We start from the raw sequence: 19768 nt of genomic DNA, 5'->3' as shown, positions 1-19768 counted from the left end.
GATAACTCATTATGTATATGCAAATATTCCAAAATCTCCCTCCTCCCAAAAAAGATCTGAAATCCCAAGCACTGCTATTCCCAGCATTTCAAAGAAGCATCACTCAACCTGTGCTCTAGGCAAAGACTTAGTTATATTTTTCTTTTCCTTCTTTCTTTTTTTTCTTTTTCTTTCTTTCTTTCTTTTTTTTTTTTTTTTTTTTTGGTACCAGGGATTGAACCCAGGGGCACTCGAACACTGAGCCCCATCCCAAGCCCAATTTTGTATTTTATTTAGAGACAGAGTCTCACTGAGTTGCTTAGCGCCTCACTGTTGCTGAGGCTGGCTTTGAACTGGCAATCCTCCTGCCTCATCCTCCTGAGCAGCTGGGATTCCAGGCATGCGCCACCGCGCCCAGCTTAGTTGTATTTTTCTTCTTGCTAGGTATTGAGGGTGTGTTTTGGAGTATGAGTGGGCAACTGGGTGAATGAAGGGGTAGGGGTGCCCATGGTAGAGAGGGGCAAAGGAGTGTCTCAGGCTGTGCCTCTTGCCCTGATAGCAGACACTGGTTTGTTCCGGCAACTTTACGCCTGACCTGTTCCCCTTTGGCAGAGAAAATTCATTTGGATTCTGTTTCTGTTCCCTAAAGGATGAGCTCTGTGGCCCAGACCCTTCCCTGTCGGACGAGCTGACCGCCATCCTCCACCAGCTCACTCAGCTGAGCAAGACAGAGCACTGCAAAGTGGCCCTCAGAGCCAGACAGGTCAGGGCTCCAGGCACCCGGACCAGGCGCGTGGCTGCCCCGAGCCCACCCGGCTTCTTTTATGCCAGCCTCGCCCCCTTCCTGACAGGTGCTGATCGCCTCCCACCTCCCCTCCTACGAGCTGAGGCACAACCAGGTGGAGTCCATCTTCCTGTCTGCCATCGACATGTATGGCCACCAGTTCTGCCCAGAAAACCTCAAGGTGGGACATTTTCTTCCTTCCAGCTTCCACAGAGCACGCCCTGGCCCAGGTGGGGGTCTTGGGGCCTACAGGCTCCCCCTGCTTCAGGGTGCTCACTTCCAGGCTTCCAGGAACCCTGGCATCTGAAGCTGGGAACCCTGGGCAGGATCCAGGGCTTGATTGGCAGGTCTTCTGAGGCTGCATGTGGGAGGAGCCCGGAGTGGGAGGAGCCCAGAGTGGGAGGAGCCCGGAGTTCGGGGGTCCTTGGCCAGCGCCAGGGACAGCACCGCGGCCATCTTCTCCTACTCCCACTCCTCCTGCGCCTCTGGTTGGTGGTTAAAACCTGTTCACATTTTTTTTTCCTTTTCCCTTTTTCCATTTCCCATAGAAATTAATCCTCTCAGAAACGACCATATTTGACGTCCTGCCCTCTTTCTTCTATCACACTAACAAAGTCGTTTGTATGGCTTCCCTGGAGGTAAGTAGGGGAGGCCTGGGGGACAGTGGCAGGCCTGAGCTTGCCAGTTGTAACATTCAGTGCCGGCTGGCCCGCACCTGACCCTCCTGGGCCATGGCCTTGCAAACATGACTTTATGCTCTCCAAGTTAGTATTCATCTTGCAGAGGAATGAACTGAGACAGAGGTGAAGTGGTCAAGGTCATACAGCTAGGAGGGGCAGGACCAGGATTTCCACTAGATCTGTTTTGTTGCAAAGTCTGTACAGGTAACCCGTGCTGTGTCCTGTGTCACCGCAGTTCTTCCAGGCAGGACACAGCTAACTGCTAACCCTCAGATCCAAGTCCAAGGCACCTTGTCCAGACTTGCTGACTGTGTGCATTAATTAATACTTCAGATAGACTTTTCTACCTGGAGCTCTGAGAGCCAGAAGGAGCCTGGGTGACTATTTAAAGTGACTGCCCTTTGTGACAGGACAGAGAAGGGTATGTATGACCAGCAGCAAAACCCAGACGAGGGCCAGGTGGTCTTGCTCCTGTCTCTCTGCATTTAGGAGCCAAGAGGTGATCACTTATTTTTAGGAATTCAGACTTTTACTCTGCTTTTTGTGGGACACAGGAGGTGACCCTTGGGCACTTAGATGGCTCTCTTAACCTGGACTACGTGACTGGTTGTGGTTTTTCCTAATCTCCTGGCTCTCTGAGTCCAGTGGCTTGACCCCCACAGCCCCCCACTCTCCTGGATCTTTTAGACCCCGTGAGTCACCCACCAGAACGCCAGGTTTGGCTGGGTCTTCCTGAAGTCCTTTGAGGCTGTGAGCATGTGGCAGCCACTGGGCCTCCTGGACCTGCAGGTTATACCCCTTTTCGGGTTCAGCTCTGGAAGAGTCCTTCCGAGGCCTCACTCCTGTTTTCCAACAGTGAGACCCAGTGCGTCTCGTCAGTACTTTTAATTTCATTTCATTAAACATTTATTAATTATTCATCTTGTAGTACTGAGGATTGAACCCAGAGATGAGCTACCATTGAGCCACATCCCCAGCCATTTTTATTTTTTATTTTGAGACAAGGTCTCTCTAAGTAGCTGAGGCTGACCTTGAACTTGCAAACCTGCCTCAGCCTCCTGAGCTGCTGGGATTATAGGCCTGTGCCACTGCGTCCGACTCATGAGTATTTTTTAAAGCACTAAGTCCTATTTATGTGTATTAGAGATTTTTCTAGGATGTACTTTCTATGCATTCTATCACTTTCTACAATGGCACTTTTTTTTTCTTTTTTTTGGGTACCGAGGATTGAACTCCAGGGCCCTTGTCCACTGAACCGCATCCCCAGCCCAATTTTGTATTTTATTTAGAGACAGGGTCTTACTGAATTGGGCCTCGCTGTTGCTGAGGCTGGCTTTGAACTCAAGATCCTTCTGTCTCAGCCTCCTGAGCCACTGGGATGACAGGCCATCGAGCATAGCTGGAAGCAGGTCATTTAGAGGGCAGCAGTGACACTGTTATTTTATTAATATTCATTTTTTAGTTGTAGTTGGGCACAATACCTTTATTTTATTTATTTTTATGTGGTGCTGAGGATTGAACCCAGGGCCTCGCACGTGCTAGGCAAGAGCTCTACTGCTGAGCCCCAGCCCCAGCCGGACACTGTTATTTTAGTTCTTATGGCAGAGACCATCTATTCTCCAGGCAGTTAAAAACCTCCCAGCATCTGAACACTAGACTGTGTCCCCCACTATGGCAGCCTCTGGGCCCAAGAGGTTAGTGAGCACTTAAAATTCCATTTGTCTGAGTCAAGCTGTGCCTGATTCCAAAGACTTAGTAGGGGGGAAAGAATGTGAAATATGCAAATATTTTCCTTTTATTACATGTTGAAATGATAATATTCAGGGAGAAATAAGAGTGTTATTAAATTATTTTTAGCTATTCCTTTTCTTTTTCTCCATGGCTATAAAAAATTAGAATTCTAGGTGTCGCTTGTGTTGTATTTCTTTCTTTTTTTTTTTAAAGACAGAGAGAGAGAGAAAGAGAATTTTTAATATTTACTTTTTTAGTTTTCGGCGGACACAACATCTCTATTTGTATGTGGTGCTGAGGATTGAACCCTGGCCGCACGCATGCCAGGCGAGCGCGCTACAGCTTGAGCCACATCTCCAGCCCCTTGTGTTGTATTTCTATTGGCCAGAACTGCTCTAGAGCAGGGGTTGGCAAGCTGTGGCCCACAGGACATATTTCATAAATAAAATTTTCATAAATAAAATTTCTTGGAACAGCCTCACCTGTACATATTTTTAAGGCTGGTTCCGTAAAGCAGTAGCATCAAGTGTTCATAGTAGCGATGATGTGTCCCGCAGAGCCCAACGTACTTGATATCCAGCCCTGCACACAAACAAACTAACAAGCAAAAAAACTCCATCAGCTCTCACTGGGATGTTCTCAGCGGTTGCTTAGAGATTCGGCGGATACCTTTCCTGGTGTCCCTCAGCCTGGGCTTTTCAGGTTTGGAGGACACAGGCGCCATCTGATGTCCACAGCGTCTCTTCTCCCCCAGGTCTACGTGCGGAGAGGCTACATCGCCTACGAGCTGAACAGCCTGCAGCACCGGCAGCTCCCGGATGGCACCTGTGTGGTGGAGTTCCAGTTCATGCTGCCCTCTTCCCATCCAAACCGGTAGGCGCTGGCGCTCCCTTTCTCCTCTCTGACCTGTGTCCTCTGCGAGGACCCAGCCAGTGCTTCTGGAGTGCTGCTGGGTGGACGTCGGGAAGACCCTTCCTCGCTGTGGCTCTCCCACAGCTCCATGCTCTCCTCTGTGGAGGTACAACCACGGCCCACCTCCTACCCACCTCTACCTCCTTAAATTAAATCAAGTGGAAATAACGTGAACAACTTCAGCCTCTCCATCATAACAACTGCATTTAAAGTACCCAGTGGCCACTTGGGGCTCGCAGGTGTCCTACTGGACTGTGCCAGAATGTTCTAGAAAGTTCCAGTAGAGAGTGCTGTCTTCCACTGTTGGGAAGAGTAAATGAGATAAGGCACATGTGCCATTTAGGTTAGCACATGGCACAGAGAAGTTTGTGGGTATTAGCAATCCCCGTGACGATTGTGACCAGTGCTGTTGTTGTCACCGCCCGATGGCCTGCTGTTGGCCGGACACTATGCTCAGGGTTATAGATTCTTATTTCATTGAGCCTTTGCCCTTTGTTGGCCAAACGGGATGTCATCTGCATTTTACAGATGGGAGCCTGGGGCGTCTCTGGACCTGGGCCGAGCTGCTCAGTCACCTGGGGTGGGAAGCTGAGCTTACTTTGTCAGGGGCTCATCTCAGTGTGCTTTCCCCAGCCCTTGAGCATGCTCGGGAGCCAGGTGCAGGGCACATGGCCTGTGCCCACTGGAGTCTGGCCATCCGGCACCGTGGCTCAGTGACTCCGCAGTGTTCTCACCCGCGGACAGCTGGCGTGTGTCCTGCGGGCTCACGGTCTGTGTTTTAACCCATCTTATTTCAGGACATGAAGTCCCATTCTGGTCAGGTGGCGTGCCATATCGTCCACAAAGTAATTATGTCCTCCTGATGTCCAGAGCAGTCCCTTCTACTCTTCCTGGTTCTTCTGTTACGGGTTCCTGGGGGGGTTCCCACATTGCTTGTGGCTACATGGTGTCGTGGTGATTTGGGGTTCCCCTGATCAGGTCTTTGTCTCTTCAGGCAGCAGGCTTCATGTTTTCTGCAAGCAGGGATTTTCCTGGTCTCTTGGGATTTTGAAAATTATATTTTAGGCTGGGTGCAGTGGCTCACGCCTGTCCTCGCAGCGGCTCGGGAGGCTGAAGCAGGAGGTTCTTGAGTTCAAAGGCAGCCTCAGCCACTTAGTGAGGCCATAAGCAACGTATTATTTATTTTGACCCTTCATATTTCCAAAAAAGAGAATCATGATATTTTACCCCATTGTGAGAATAGTCTTGTGCTGCTTCTGGCCTGGGGTCATTTTGGGGGTGGCAGGAGGTGTGGTGTGGACTTTTCCCTGCCACTGGGGGGCAGTGCTTTTCTCTCCTGACCTCACTGGGCACTCACACAAGGACCTGGGCCCTGCCTCGCGTCTCAGGGAGGACCTATGTGGATACCAGGGTATTGCCCAGGATGGGCTCCAGGTCCTGTTTTGACCAGAGAGACACTGAGGACTATGGGGGTGGGTTCCTGGTCTAGGTCTTAGATTCTGGCCTTGCTAAGAGCTGCAACCGCTGGCCGATGACTCTGGGCCTTGGCTGGCCCTGGAGTCCAGCCCTTGGAGGCCTCTGGGGAGGGCTGTTTGGACGGAGTTCTCCCCGCCAGGAGGGCCTGGCCTGGCCCTCAATTCCACTGTCTCCAGGTATGTGGCAAGTTGGGTCTCTGGGACCAAGGGCAGGTCAATCCTGCTTGAAATCAGTTGCTCCAGGTCCAGGGATCTGTGAGAGGGCTGGATGGGACCTGGGTCACACCTGGCCTCTGGCCCTGCCCAGTGCTACCCTGCAGGACTGTGGTCAGGTAGGCCAGGGAAGAAAGGGCAGGTCTTCATGTTTGTTAGAAGTGCTGTGTTCCCCAAAGTCACTGGAACCCTGCCCCACAGAATGCCAGCGTGCGACCTCTGGGTTTAGTTGTCCAGGAGCAGGGGCCCGGGATCCTGGTTACCAGGGGACCCAACAGGAACTCAGATATCTGTGTGGGGGGTGCTCTTGGGCAGGTTGGAGGACTTGCTTGAAGGACTCAGAGGATAGAGTCCACCCCCCCTCAGGACCTTGAATAGTGAAGGGGCGCACGGCAGTGTCCACGGAGGCAGAGGGCACCGGGGCGGGGCCGAGGGGGCAGGAGCAGGCCTCAGAGCCCCTCCCCGCCTGTGCTGATGGCAGGTGGCAGTGTTGCTGTTTGGCTGCGGGAGCACTCACCAGAGCTTGGTGCTGGGTACTGGTCACTGAGGCACCCTCTGCCTCACAGGCAGGGTCCGGGCTCCCAGAAGAGGAGAGGTGTACACAGCGCGGCCAGCTGTGTCATTTAGGGAGGAGTGGGCGCCTTCCCCCAACCCAGTTCCCGAATGCCACCGCGGGCCGCCCTGCAGGCAGGTCTCCTTTCTGTGAGGTGCCGCTCGGCCTTCTGGGTGGACTCTCTTCTGCACCGTTTGATGGCTCCTCCTACCCTGGAGTCCAGGGCTCAGTCCCACCTCCTGAGATGACCCCTTGGTATTTGCTCCTGGTGAGCGGCCCGTTCTGGGGCCATGGCGTCTGGATTCTATAGAGGCTGTTGGTCTTGCCCCAGGAGGGGTTTGGTGGAGGCAGATGGGGCCAGGAGTGGAGGCCTGGCGTGCTCCCAGCCCCGAGGCTGCCCCCTTGCCAGCCACCTGGCCTGGCCTGGGCCTCTGCAGGAGAGATGGATGCTGGAAGTGTTAGTTCTCTGTCTGGTGGCTGCAGTCCCCACCTCTGGATGTACCTTGGACTGTTGGGGACTGGCCTCTCTTGCATGCATTCCTTCACTCGTTGGGCTCTGACCACACCAGGTCCTGAGGAATCAGATGAGACCCCCACCCACTGGCCCCAGCCTCCGTCCCTCCCCATCTGCAGTTTCAGAGCCCAGCGTGGGGGGGGGGTCTAGTCCAAGTCTGGCTCTCCGAGGCACTAGGCACCAGAGTAGCTGCCTCACCCTCCACTTGTCACCCTGCAGGATGGCGGTGCCCATAAGTGTCACCAACCCCGACCTGCTGAGACACAGCACAGAGCTCTTCATGGACAGTGGCTTCTCTCCACTGTGCCAGCGGATGGGGGCTATGGTTGCCTTCCAGAGGTTCGAGGATTTCACCAGGTACTGTGTGGCCTGGTCCCCCAGACCCAAGCAGGGTATGTGGTGGGCTTCCCCGACCCCGCCATTCATGAGGCACATGGCTGGGGGGGACCAGACACAGCAAGTTGAAAGTTACACAGTCACAGGGGAGGGTTCGTGGGGGGCACCAGGCTCCTGTGAGAGAGGAGCCACGGGCCCTGGCTGCAGCAGAGCAGGGTGACCCGAGGTCACGGGGCTGCCCATTTCACAAACTGGAAGAAAGTATTTTGGAAAGCTTTCACCATAAAGATAAATGTTCTGGGAGATAAATATGTTTAACTCGATGGAAACATTACACCACAGTATATGTATATGGAAACATTACCTGGCTCTCCTTTACTGTGTGTAATTTTTTACATTTTATGTAGCAGTTAAAAATAAATTTAAAAAAACAACAAACTGTGGGGGAGAGGGGGACAGTGCCCAACTGTCATCCCAGCTACTGGAGAGGCTGAGACAAGAGGATCGCAAGTTCGAGGCCAGCCTGGGCAAATTAGGGAGACTGTCTCAAAATAAAAATGTATGATAGCGCACTTATCTTGCATGTGTGAGGCAAGACCCTGGGTTTAATCCTCAGTAATACACACATACACACACACACACACACAATCATAATAGTATTATCATAAGGAGCGTGAGGCCACATGACAGCTTACTCGTGTTGAAATCCCAGCCCTGCACTTCCTGTGAGACTGAACAAATGAATCAACCTGTCTTGATTTTCTCATCTGTAATATGGGTATAATGGAAGGACCTACTTCGCTGGGGCATTGTGAAAATTAAATGAGATAGTGTGTGTGAAATAAGTACTTGAAATAGAGCTCACCTGTCAATCACATGCCCTCGGCACATCGCCACTCCCCCCACTGCTCCTGGGGTCTGTGTGGTGCTTGGCTTGTCCTGCTGAATCATCCTGTTGAGTTTCTGGGCTGCGGGAATTTCTGTTATTACCCTCAGGTGACTTAGGCGAGGCAGTCTCTGGGGCCTCTGAGCCAGTCGGAGCGGGTCAAGAGTTCTCCTCAGGCCCAGCTGCAGGCCTCGACAGTTAGAATCCTGTCCTCGGTTCCTGATTCTAGGCTGCGGAGGGTCATTCTTATCTTTTGGGGACGACCCTGTTGGGGTGCTTTGGACTGAGTCAAGGAACGACTTGAACCTGCGTTGGCTAAGAAAGAGGGAGGCCCAGGGTTCCCGTGGGCCTGGCTTGGAAGCTTGACCTGGTCTTGATGGGAGTGGCCCCTTAGCTTTCCTTCTCTGCCCCGCACCCCCAGGAACTTTGATGAAGTCATCTCCTGCTTTGCCAATGTGCCCAAAGACATCCCCCTCTTCAGCAAGGCCCGCACCTCCCTGTATTCGGAGGACGACTACAAGGTCAGCGGCTCAGCCCAGGGAGCAGCCTACAGAGAGGCCAAGCCTGCGCCTCCCGGTCCTTCTACTCTCAGCCCTGTTTTCTCACTTAGAACCTCCGAGAAGAGCCCATTCACATTCTGAACGTGGCCATCCAGTACGCAGACCATTTGGAGGATGAGGAGCTGGTACCGATTTTCAGGACATTTGTACAGTCCAAGGTACTCTGGGTGTGCCCCTGCCATTGGGGGAGCAGGTCGTCTGTTTTGTGTTGCTATAATAAAGCACCTGAGGCTGAGTGACTTTTATAAAGTAAAGAGGTTTTAGCTCCCAGGTTGGAGGCTGCATTGGGCACTGCATCTAGTGAGGGCCTCTGCTGTGTCACAGCATGGCAGGTGACATCACAGAGCAGGAGCATGTGCAAGTGAGCACGTGATAAGACCGGAAGCTGTGGGGGGAAGGGCCAGACTCACTCTTCTGTAACAACCTGCCTTCACAGGAGCTAGTCTGATCCTGCAAGAACTACCTTTAGTCCCTTACAAGATATGACCCCATGACCTAATTACTTATTACCTCTCTTAAAGGCCATGCCCCCTCAATACTGTTACATTGGGGCATTAAGTTTCAATGTGAATTTGGTGGTGGAGAGGCCCCTGGACAGGGAGGTGGGGCTGGTCTTGGTCTGAGCTGTGTGGGGGCACCCTCGGGCACTTTACCACTGAGCCACATCCCCAGCCCTTTTAATGTTATATCTTGAGACAGGGTCTTGCTAAGTTGCTTAGAGCCTTGCTAAATTGCTGAGGCTGGCCTCAAATTTGTGATCCTCCTGCCTCAGCCTCCCAAGCTGCTGGGATTACAGGCATGTGCCACCACGTCTGGTATTCTAGATGTCTTCACCCATACCACAGGGCCAGCATTTCTCTCTCCCAGGAAGCCACAGTGGTTAAAATTCCAAGTATGTACACTGCTTAGCCCATCAGGAGCCTGGACAGGCTGAATAGTTTGGGGCTCCAGGAACGAGAGCTGTTTTATTGGAATCATCAAGAAATCTGCAATTTAAAAATGCCCCTTATGTGGATGACTGAGTAGGACAATAGCTGTGGGTGGCTTTTGTAAGCCTGTGGCCACCCCTAGCATCTATTCTCACACTGGCCTTGGGTGTCTGCAAGGGCCCCAGCTGCACGCAGGCACGGAGTCGCACGAGGAGTCAGAGATTGAGTACAGGCACACGCTAAGCGTGTATCGCACCGAAGAGAGGAGGACTGGGAGGACTGCAGCCATTGGAAAGGAGAAGCTTTGTTCTGCTGGCTGTGTGATTAAGGAATCAGACATTTTTACATTCAGCCTGTGTGTGTGTGCGTGTTTGCACACAGACTCCCACGTGCACATCAGTGAGCACACATGCACCTGGCCGTGGTTGAGGACCAGTGAACAGGCTGAGTCTTCCTTGTGCAGCCTGAATGGCCTCTCTCCAGCCTGCTTTCCTCCCGTGTCCATTTGTATGTGAGTTTATCTCTTTCTGAAACAGGCCAGGGCTGTCCATTTCCCCTGATAATTTTCTGTACCAGGTTGATAAATTAAGTAATAGCCTTGTTTTCTTGTCTTCCCCACAAAACTTTAATTTTTAAAATTTTTTTTTTTTTTTGGGGTACCAGGGATTGGACTTGGGCACTCGACCCCTGAGCTCCATCCCCAGCCCTATTCTGTATTTTATTTAGAGTCAGGGTCTCACTGAGTTGCTTAGGGCCTCACCGTTGCTGAGGCTGGCTTTGAACTCGCCATCCTCCTGCCTCAGCCTCCTGAGCCCCTGGGATTACAGGTGTGCGCCGTCGAACCTGGCTTCCCCACAGAACTTCACATCACAGTACTGATTTTATTGAAGGAGCAATAGGGAACACCTTCGCACTTTCCTGTGTAATTACTTTTGTTGTTGGAGTCTAATAAGAAAGCAAAAAGTCACAGACGCCCATGGCTTGATGTGCTTTCACAGTGGGATCGGTGTCAGATCATGAATGGGCCCTCTCAGCTCCCAGAATCTGTCCCGTGTCCGCTCCCCCTCACTACCATCCCCGGAGACGACTGGCTGTGTCCTGACCTCTGACACCGTCAGTCAGTTCCTCTGTTCCTGCGTTTTTGACGAGAGCAGGCTGAGCTCTCCTGTGTTGGGCATTCTCGCCCGGCTTGTCCTTCCCCAGCTTGGTCGAGGTGTCATTGACCAATGCAAATCCTACGTATTCACAGGAGGCATGACGTTGGCCTGTCTCTTCCTGTAACACCTTTATTGAGATATAATTGCACAGTTCACAGTTCACCCATCAAAAGTGTACAGTTCAATGTTTTGTAATGAGTTCCCAGAGTTGCACAACCACGACCATGGTTCATTGAAGAATAGTTTCATTCCCGCCACCTCCTAAAACAAACAAACAAAAAAACCCGCATACCAGCGCACACCTGTAATCCCAGCAGCTCGGAGGCTGAGGCAGGAGGATCGCAAATTCAAAACCAGCCTCAGTAATGGTGAGGTGCTAAGCAACTCAGTGAGTCCCTGTCTCTAAAAAAATTCAAAATAGGGCTGGGGATGTGGCTCAGTGGTTAAGTGCCCATGGGTTCAGTCCCTGGTACCAAAAAAATCACAACCCCTATATTAAGTCACTCCCATCACCTCCCAACCCAAGCCTTCTTGGACACCCCAGCCTCAGGCAACTGCTGATCTACTTTCTGTGCCTGCAGATGTTTTCACTCTGGATTTTCCATTCACATGGAACTAGGGGGTCTTTCGTGCCTGACTTATTCCACTGCGCACACTCACAGGGTTCAGCCACATGGTAACAACGTATCAGCCCGCCAGTCCTTTTTTATGGCCACGTAATATTCCATCATGTCTCTGGTTTTTAATGCAGAAAAATATCCTTGTGGATTACGGACTCCGAAGAATCACATTCCTGATCGCCCAAGAGGTCAGTCCAGCTGTCAGGTCCTCTGTGCTAGTCTTTTCCATTCTCTGAACCTCAGAGTTAATTTTGGTCCATATTTTATAGGTGGGGGTAGAAGCGACCCGTTATTAGAAAACACTTTTCAAACGATTCATTCTGAAAGCAAAATGGTTCATTGTTAACGATCACAAAATAAATAGAGAGGATAGTTCATGGAGTCTTGTTTGATCTAATCGTCTTTTCTGTGGGTTTCTTTTTACAGAAAGAATTTCCCAAGTTTTTCACGTTCAGAGCAAGAGATGAGGTATGGACCAAAGCAGCGAAGTGTGTGCTCCCACCACTGGCTTCTTTGATATTGAAGAGGACTGTCCCCAGTCCTCGAGGCCTGCTTGTTTTCTAGAACATGGCAACTGCTGTGTAGACTCCAGTTTTTGGGGGGAGTTATATTTCCCATGAGAACCCCATGTTTCCTGCAGGGAATTCAGACCCTCGGGCTCCTCCTCTTTCCACCTCCTCTGAGTTGTCATGTTTGTTGGGGTCCTCAGTAAGACAGTTCTCCAGCCTTCTTTCCTCATCTTCTTCCTGACCAGTGGTCGGCAAGGTATGACTTGCAGACCAGCTGCCTATTGTATAAATAAAGTTTTATTGGAACGCAGCAGCCACACAGGCATTCCATCACCTAGTGTCTCCGTGGCCTTCAGGCAGAGGCGGCAGAGTTGAGGGGTGAGCCGGGAGCTGTGTGGTTCATCAGCCCCAACAGGCCGCGTCTGGCTGGCCCTTGGGTGTTTCCTGCTCCCTAGTTGAGCAGGTGGGCTCGTCCCCAGCCCAGGTTCAGGACCCTGCCAAGCTTAGTGTTTTGCATTGCGATTTATCCAAAGCCCAACTTTTTTTTAGGTTCTTCATTTTTCCTCTTGTCCCATCTCCAGCCCTGTTGCTTCGTTTTGGGGATCAATTCCCACCCAGAAACCTGGGTTAGTGACATCTTGAGGAGTACTGTGTGCCATGAGAGCGGCCTCCTCATGCTCGCAGGTGCTGGGGACCAGTCGGCTCCCCCAGGAGCCAAGAGGCACTCCCAGCACCCCAGAATCACAACACTTTATGCAAAACCCCAAATCTCAGGAGCCTTGGGGACCGTTCACAATGAGGGGACACAATGAATGTCACATCCCTGAGCACTGTGGTCTGCAGGAGAGGGCCTGGACCACAGGGCAGGGAGTTTCGATGTCAGATTCCATGTTCTGTGTGTGGGTGTGTCTGTCTGTCTGTCTGTCTCATCCGTCCTCTCTCTGGCGGCTACAGTTTGCAGAAGATCGCATTTACCGCCACCTGGAGCCCGCACTGGCCTTCCAGCTGGAGCTCAGCCGCATGCGTAACTTTGACCTGACGGCGGTGCCCTGCGCCAACCACAAGATGCACCTGTACCTGGGTGCTGCCAAGGTGAAGGAGGGGGCCGAAGTAACGGACCACAGGTTCTTTATCCGCGCCATCATCAGGCACTCGGACCTGATCACCAAGGTAAGGGCGCAGTGTTCCTGCCTCCTCTGGTCCCTCAGGCCCTGGCCTTCCCTTCCCGGGTTCCTGCTCTGAGCTGCACTCGGGGAACTTGAGGACATGCTGGGTGCACACGGCTCTGCCCATGTGACACAGCTGTGGCAGGAGGTGGACAACAGGTGGCCTATTTTGTCCAGCGGGGGCTCTTGGATCACTGTGTTGATCGTGGGGTTCTCTCTGTGTGAGATGAAGGCTGAGGAGACAGAACGAGACTGGTTCATTCAGGGAACTTCTTATATTTGCTATTGAGTGATCATTTTTGAATTATTTCTAGCTTTTTGAAAAATAACCCACGATCATACTGTAAAAATCTCAACCAGTCCTGAACACTGTTTCTTAAAGATCAAGTGACAGGACCCAGAATTCTGCCATGAGGGGCTGGCCCTGTGGGTGATTCTTCCCAAACCTGATTCCACCCAAAATCAGGGCTCCAGTGTTGCAGGTAGAGCTCAGGGTGCAAGATCATCTGGGAGCTGTTACCTTTTCTAAGGACAGTTACTTACAGACCTTGATCCATGGTGTGTGCGACAGCCTTACATGGACGAGAGTGAGTGTGTGTGTATGGTACCAGGGATTGAACTCAGGGGCACTCGACCACTGAGCCCCGTCCCCAGCCCTATTTTGTATTTTATTTAGAGACAGGGTCTCCCTGAGTTGCTTAGCGCCTTGCCATTGCTGAGGCTGGCTTTGAACTTGGCATCCTCCTGCCTCAGCCTCCCAGGCCACTGGGATGAAAGGCGTGCGCCACTGCACCTGGCTATGGTATCTGTTTTAAAACTGGTTCCTTCTTGACGGATATTGAGTCAATCTCAGGTTTTTGCCCCTTCAGTCGAAGAGATGTCTGGGCTCTATCATTGTTCAGGAATGGTGAGGCCAAGAGGTCAGGACGTGACTGTCATTGGAGAGCTAGTGTCTCACCATCCTAAGAAGGGCCTTGGCCCACCATGGGGGGTGCGAGGGCAAGCACTGGCCTTGGTCAGGGGATTGAAGGAGTGAAGAGAAAAAGTGGGCAGAAAACTTTCTGTGTGTGTGTGGGTTTTGAAGGAAGGAAGGAACAGGGAGGTGCAGGTTGGCTGGTCCCAGTGGGCGGGGCACAGGGCTGCCCCTAGTTGTCCTGGCCCCAGCGGTGAGGGGGCCTGGGCTGTGAGCCAGTGAAGGCCATGTTTGGTTTGGACTCTGGGTTAATTTACATGTAATGATCCTGCTCCCTGGACAGTCGTGGGCCATCTCTAGGAATGGCAGCCCTGGGAGGGCCAGTCACCCTGCCCTGATGTCCCCGCATCAGATACAGCAAGCTGAAGCCTGGCGGATGTGCCCTGCAGCCCGGGCGAGGGGACAGGGCTCCGCCGGGCTCTTGGAGGAGGGGAGTGTTTCCTCTCCGAGGGTGAATTTCCGGCCCGAGGCTGTGTCCTGATCCGCTGTCCCTCGCCCTCTCCAGGAAGCCTCTTTCGAGTACCTGCAGAACGAGGGCGAGCGGCTGCTCCTCGAGGCCATGGACGAGCTGGAGGTGGCCTTCAACAACACCAGCGTGCGCACCGACTGCAACCACATCTTCCTCAACTTCGTGCCCACCGTCATCATGGACCCCTCCAAGGTCACGCCCTGGGGCTCTCACTGCGGGTCCCTCTCACTGGGCTCCTCCCACCGTGTGGCTCTGGGGCTCTGTCTCCTAGCCCTTGAGACCTGAGGCCCGGGATGATGTCCCTGCCCGAGCCTCTGTCACCCCAGGAGAGCCAGCCTTCTACGGTCCCTGCTGGGCCTGAGGCTTAGCCACACCCTGGTACCCTTGGCCGTGAGGGTGACGTGCACGCCAGGGACACCTTGCACAGTGGAATTTGCAAGAATTTCCCGGGTTTCAGGATCTGCAGGGGATGGGGTGGGATCTGGGGACCATGACCACCCAAAGTCTGGCTGAGCTGTTCGGCTGACTGTCACGGTGGGGATCCTGGGATGAGAAGGATCCCAGCGCACCTGTGGGGTGCAGAGGGGCCACCAGACCCCTGGCCCCACTGGTCCTCGTATTTCCAGGAGAAAACTGAAGCCTTGAGAGGCACAGGAAGATGGGACCATGTGGGAGCGCTAGTGCTGTCACCTGTCAGCCTCCGTCTCCTTCACCTGTCAGTGGGGGATAAAGATTCCTGCCTGTAGCGAGGGTGGTTGGTGTTGGAGCACTTGCTTAGCGTATGCGAGGCCCTGGGCTCCGTCCCCAGCATCACGCATGGACACACACACACAGGCTCCTTGCTGTGCACAGAGGAGGACGTGAGAGCCTGGGTTCTCATCACTCAGCAGGGTTGCTAATGGCTCATATTTTGCCGGGTGGTTCCGGGTCCCAGGTGGTCAGTGTCTCACTGCCCACTGCCACTGGCGCCATTGCAAGCGTGTGCGTGGGATGGCCTCTGAAAGGGCTTTCTCTGCTTCGGGGCAGATCGAGGAGTCGGTGCGCTCCATGGTCATGCGCTACGGCAGCCGGCTGTGGAAGCTCCGTGTGCTGCAGGCCGAGGTCAAGATCAACATCCGCCAGACCTCCACCGGCAGCGCCGTTCCCATCCGCCTGTTCATCACCAACGAGTCGGGCTACTACCTGGACATCAGCCTCTACAAGGAAGTGACTGACCTCAGATCCGGAAACGTAAGGCCCAGGGGGCGGACCACGGGGGTCCAAGTCGAAGCCCAGGCAGGCTGCTGGGGACCAAGGCAGGTTAAAATGACCCCTGGGGGCCCTCTGCCTGGCCTGCGGACTGTGGCAGGTCTGTGATGTTCCATGAGTGAAAAGCTCCAGGTTGGGATGACGGGCAGTTCCCAGTGAGGCCTCCTGGGCAGGAGCCCAGATCTCCAAAGCCCAGTCCCCCGCAGCCCTCCTCTGGATGAGACGCGGAGGCTCTTTTTGGTTATGATGCGGCCCGGACATCAGGTCACCTAGGCAGACAGACATTTCCCCCACCATTCTATCAAACAGGCTCCAGGAAAGTGAATCAGACATCCTTTTGACTGCCATTATATGTATATCTGAATATTTTTATTTTGAAATCATCAGACTCAAGAGCTTGCAAAAAAAAAAAAAAAAATCTGCACACCTGTAATCCCAGCCTGTCATCAGAAGCCTGAGGCAGGAAGATTCCAAGTTCAAGGCCAAGGCCAGCCTTGGCAGTCTCAAAATGAAAAAAAGAACTGTCTCAAAATAAAGAGCAGAAAGGCTGGGAGATACCCAGTGGTAGAGCATCCCTGGTTGAACCCCCAGGGCTGGACAGAATAAAAGTTGCTAAAATGGTACAGAACAAGAACCAAAAACCTTTCCTAGTGATGTCCTTTGCCAACCCTGAGTGTGTCACCCACCCGGGAGATTGACATGGGCGCAGTACCAATCCCCTCAAATGCAGCTCTGAGGACTGGGCTGGGCTGGGTGGTAGCGCGCTCGCCTGGCACCCATGAGGCCCTGGGCTCCACCCTCAGCACCACATAAAAAGGAAGTAAAGACATTGTGTCCACCTACAACTAAAAAATATTTTTTAAAAAATGCACATCTGAACATCTGGTTCAAATCAGCAGTCTTTGTGAGCACTTAGGGCTGTGTTTGGGCGTGTCAGACCTGCGTGTTTGGGACCAGGAGTCTCATGTTCGGAGCTGTCCCCATGTCCTCCTGTTCTGGTTGCCCCCTGGTGAAGAAGAGAACACAGACCCTCCCAAGCAGGAGGTCCCTCTGGCGACACCTGCTGTGCCCCCTGCCCTGAGCTGTCCCTAAAGGCTGAGTGGAAGTACCCGGGAGGAGGTGGCTCCTGGGGACCTGTCTCCCTCACTGTTGTCCTTTCTTCCTTATGCAGATCATGTTCCACTCTTTTGGGGACAAACAAGGGAACCTCCACGGGATGCTCATCAACACCCCCTACGTCACCAAGGATCTGCTTCAGGCCAAGCGCTTCCAGGCACAGTCCCTGGGGACCACCTACGTGTACGACTTCCCGGAGCTGTTCAGGCAGGCAAGTCCCACCCAGGGCCTCTCCCCGTCCCCAACTCGGCTGTACTTGTGAGATCCCATCTGAACAGGGTCTTCATGACTGCATAGTGTTTCTTTTTTCCCAAAAAATAAAGCTGATTTTTATCCCCGTGACAAAATGATATAGTAAAAAAAAAAAAAAAATGTTTCCTCCTCTTTTTTTTTTTTTTTTTGTGCTCATTTATGAAGCAACTGCTACTTTCCAGGCCCTAAAGCCAAATAGAAGAAGAAGAGGTTGGGGTCACTGATCTTGAGGGTTTTTTTTAAAATATATTTTTTATAATTCATTTTATTTATTTAAATTTTACATGGTGCTGAGGATCGAACTCAGTGCCTCACCACTGAGCCCCAGCCCCAGCTCCGAGGATTGTTTAGTCTACTCTTACAACATGCTCTGGGCCCCGGGCTCGGTGGTGTGCACCTGGAGTCTCAGCAGGAGGGAGGCCGAATCAGGAGAATCCCTGGCGCCCAGGAGTTCAAGGCCAGCCTGGGGGACACAGCGAGACCTTGACTCAAAAAAAAAAGAGAGAGAGAAAAATTATTTATGATGTTCAAAGTAACAATTTATGTGTTTCCTTTAAATACTTTTTCCTGTGCCTTTCTGTATGAAGAAAACCCTGTAAAACAGACTGAGCGTGCTGACGTGGGTGACATCAGTGTCCTCCTATCCCTCCGTGGCCTTGTGAGGGACATACTTGGATCTGAGGTCAGGGACCTTCCGCTGTAGCAGCAAGGGTCACTTCCTGCTGAGGCTTGTGAGTCAGGCGGGGATCACAATCGAAGGCAGAGCTTCTCTTCAGAGCCACTGAGGCCTGGTGGATCCCAGATGGGTCCTTGGTTTCCTGTTTTTCCTGGGCAAGTTTCTTGACCTCTCTGGACCTCAGTTTCTCCTCCTCTGTAAAATGAGGATAAGAAAAGTACCTACCTTACAAAGTTGTGGGAGGAATGCAAGTATCCAGTAGGTGCTTAATAAATGGGAAATTTCCTGTTGAAGGATGCCATTGTATCTTTTTGCCTGTGACCTCAGAGGCCACAGGGAAGGAGCTTGACTACATCATGAGGAAATCTATGTTCATGCATTTGAACTTAGATGTAAGGAAAACACATCTTACCAAAACTGACTAGGGAGGAAACAGAAAATCGGATCTAAATAGATTATGAGCATCAAATCAGTCAGATTAATAGTTTATGAAATCTACCCACTAAAATTTGGCTCAGAGAGTTTTAAAACAATTTCTGTCAAAACTCTAAGAAAGGCTGGGTGTGGTGGTGCACACCTGTCATCCCAGCAGCTCTGGAGGCTGAGGCAGGAGGATCGTGAGTTCAAACCCAGCCTTGGCAAAAGTGAGGCCCTAAGCCGCTCAGTGAGACCCTATCTCTAAGTAAAATACAAAATAAGCCTGGGGTTGGGGTTCAGTGGCAGAGCACTTGCCTAGCTTTAGGTTTGATCCTCAGCACTACATATAAATAAGTGAATAAATAAAAGTATTCTGTCCATCTACAACTAAAAAAATTTAAAAAGAAACTTAGGTCAGTTAGCTTTGTCTTGTGATTTCGTATATGATTTTGATATCAGGAACTCTCTTCATGTAATGTATCTTATTACTAGTTTAAGAAAAAAACTTAAAATTTCTCAATAGGTACAAAAATAAGGATTTGAAAAACATCTATTATGATGAAAAGTTGTAATAAACTAGAAGAAAATTTGTTTATCTTGATAGAAGCTATCAATCTAAAAGTAATAGCAATAGTGAAAGTAATAGTAATAGTGAAATGTCAGCATTCTCTCTAAAGAAAGATCGAGGACAAAAAATAGCCGTTGTCACCCCTTCTGTTCCATTTTTTTTTTTTTTTACCTAAGTTCCTGGCCAGTGAAATAATCAGAAAAAAGAAATAAAAGGTATTAAGACTAGAAAGAGAAAAGCAAGATGGTGGGTTTTGCAGAAGATATAAATGTCTATATAGGAAATCCAAAAGAATTGATAGAACCAATTAGAGAATATATAGCAAGATTGCAAGACCACTATACAGGAAGTCAACTGCCTTCCTATAGACTAGCAGTGAGTATGCAGTGAACTTGGGAAACAAATACCATTCACGATCAAGTGAGTTAGCTGGGCCTGGTGGCTTACTCAGATAATCCCAGTGGCTCCGGAGGCTGAGGCATGAGGATTGTGAGTTCAAACCCAGCCTCAGCAACTTAGTGAGACCCTGCCTATTAATTAAATATTAAAAAGGGCTGGGGATGTGGCTCAGTGGTTAAGCACTCCTGGGTTCAATCCCTCGTACCACTAATAATTAAAAAATGAACTAACTCTAAGTTAACTCAGGAATAAATCAAGCAAAAAGCATAGAAGAGAAATTTTTCTTTATGAAGTATATTTTAAAACTTCATTGAGATACTTTAAACCTAAATAAATGGAGAGATGTACCATGCTCAAAAATGCTAGGGAGCTTTATTTAATATTGTGAAGATGTTAGTTCCTTCCAAATTAACAAACTCAGTATACTGCCAGAGTTTTCTGGTGAAGTTTGAGAAGCTGAGCCTCAAGTATTCATAGAAAAAACAAAAGCTCGTGAATAGCAAAAGCGGTTTTGAAAAAGAACAAAGTCAGGCGCACTTACCTTGGCAGATGTCGTGACTTATTTTGAAGCTGCAGTAATTAGAATGATGTGGTGCCCTGGGCTGGAGCTGAGCTGGTGGACCAGTGGGACAGAACCCAGAGCCTG

The 19768-nt window shown here is 51.2% G+C and overlaps 1 protein-coding gene across 9 annotated transcripts in view; it reads left to right on the top strand.

The window, feature by feature from the left end:
• Positions 1-19768, top strand: part of Acacb (acetyl-CoA carboxylase beta) — a 124634-nt gene that overhangs the window by 83544 nt on the left and 21322 nt on the right. For 7 of the 9 annotated variants that reach the window (XR_013434659.1, XM_078038943.1, XM_078038942.1 and 4 more), the window contains 13 exons: positions 629-742; positions 831-944; positions 1312-1401; positions 3929-4047; positions 7061-7198; positions 8485-8584; positions 8674-8781; positions 11461-11517; positions 11756-11797; positions 12793-13008; positions 14483-14638; positions 15473-15676; positions 16866-17021. Coding sequence is in view for 8 of the 9 variants with exons in the window: in XM_078038943.1 (XP_077895069.1) it covers positions 629-742; positions 831-944; positions 1312-1401; positions 3929-4047; positions 7061-7198; positions 8485-8584; positions 8674-8781; positions 11461-11517; positions 11756-11797; positions 12793-13008; positions 14483-14638; positions 15473-15676; positions 16866-17021 (1614 nt within the window). In the remaining variant the exon portion in view is untranslated. Of the gene's footprint in view, positions 1-628; positions 743-830; positions 945-1311; positions 1402-3928; positions 4048-7060; positions 7234-8484; positions 8782-11460; positions 11518-11755; positions 11798-12792; positions 13009-14482; positions 14639-15472; positions 15677-16865; positions 17022-19768 lie in introns of those variants that run through there. The other 2 variants (XM_078038949.1, XM_078038948.1) reach the window with 2 other exon arrangements.

The sequence above is a fragment of the Ictidomys tridecemlineatus genome, chromosome 2, assembly GCF_052094955.1.
Source record: "Ictidomys tridecemlineatus isolate mIctTri1 chromosome 2, mIctTri1.hap1, whole genome shotgun sequence".
Lineage (NCBI taxonomy): Eukaryota > Metazoa > Chordata > Mammalia > Rodentia > Sciuridae > Ictidomys > Ictidomys tridecemlineatus.
Note: the sequence above shows the minus strand (reverse complement) of the source record. Positions and strands in the feature narration are given on the sequence as shown.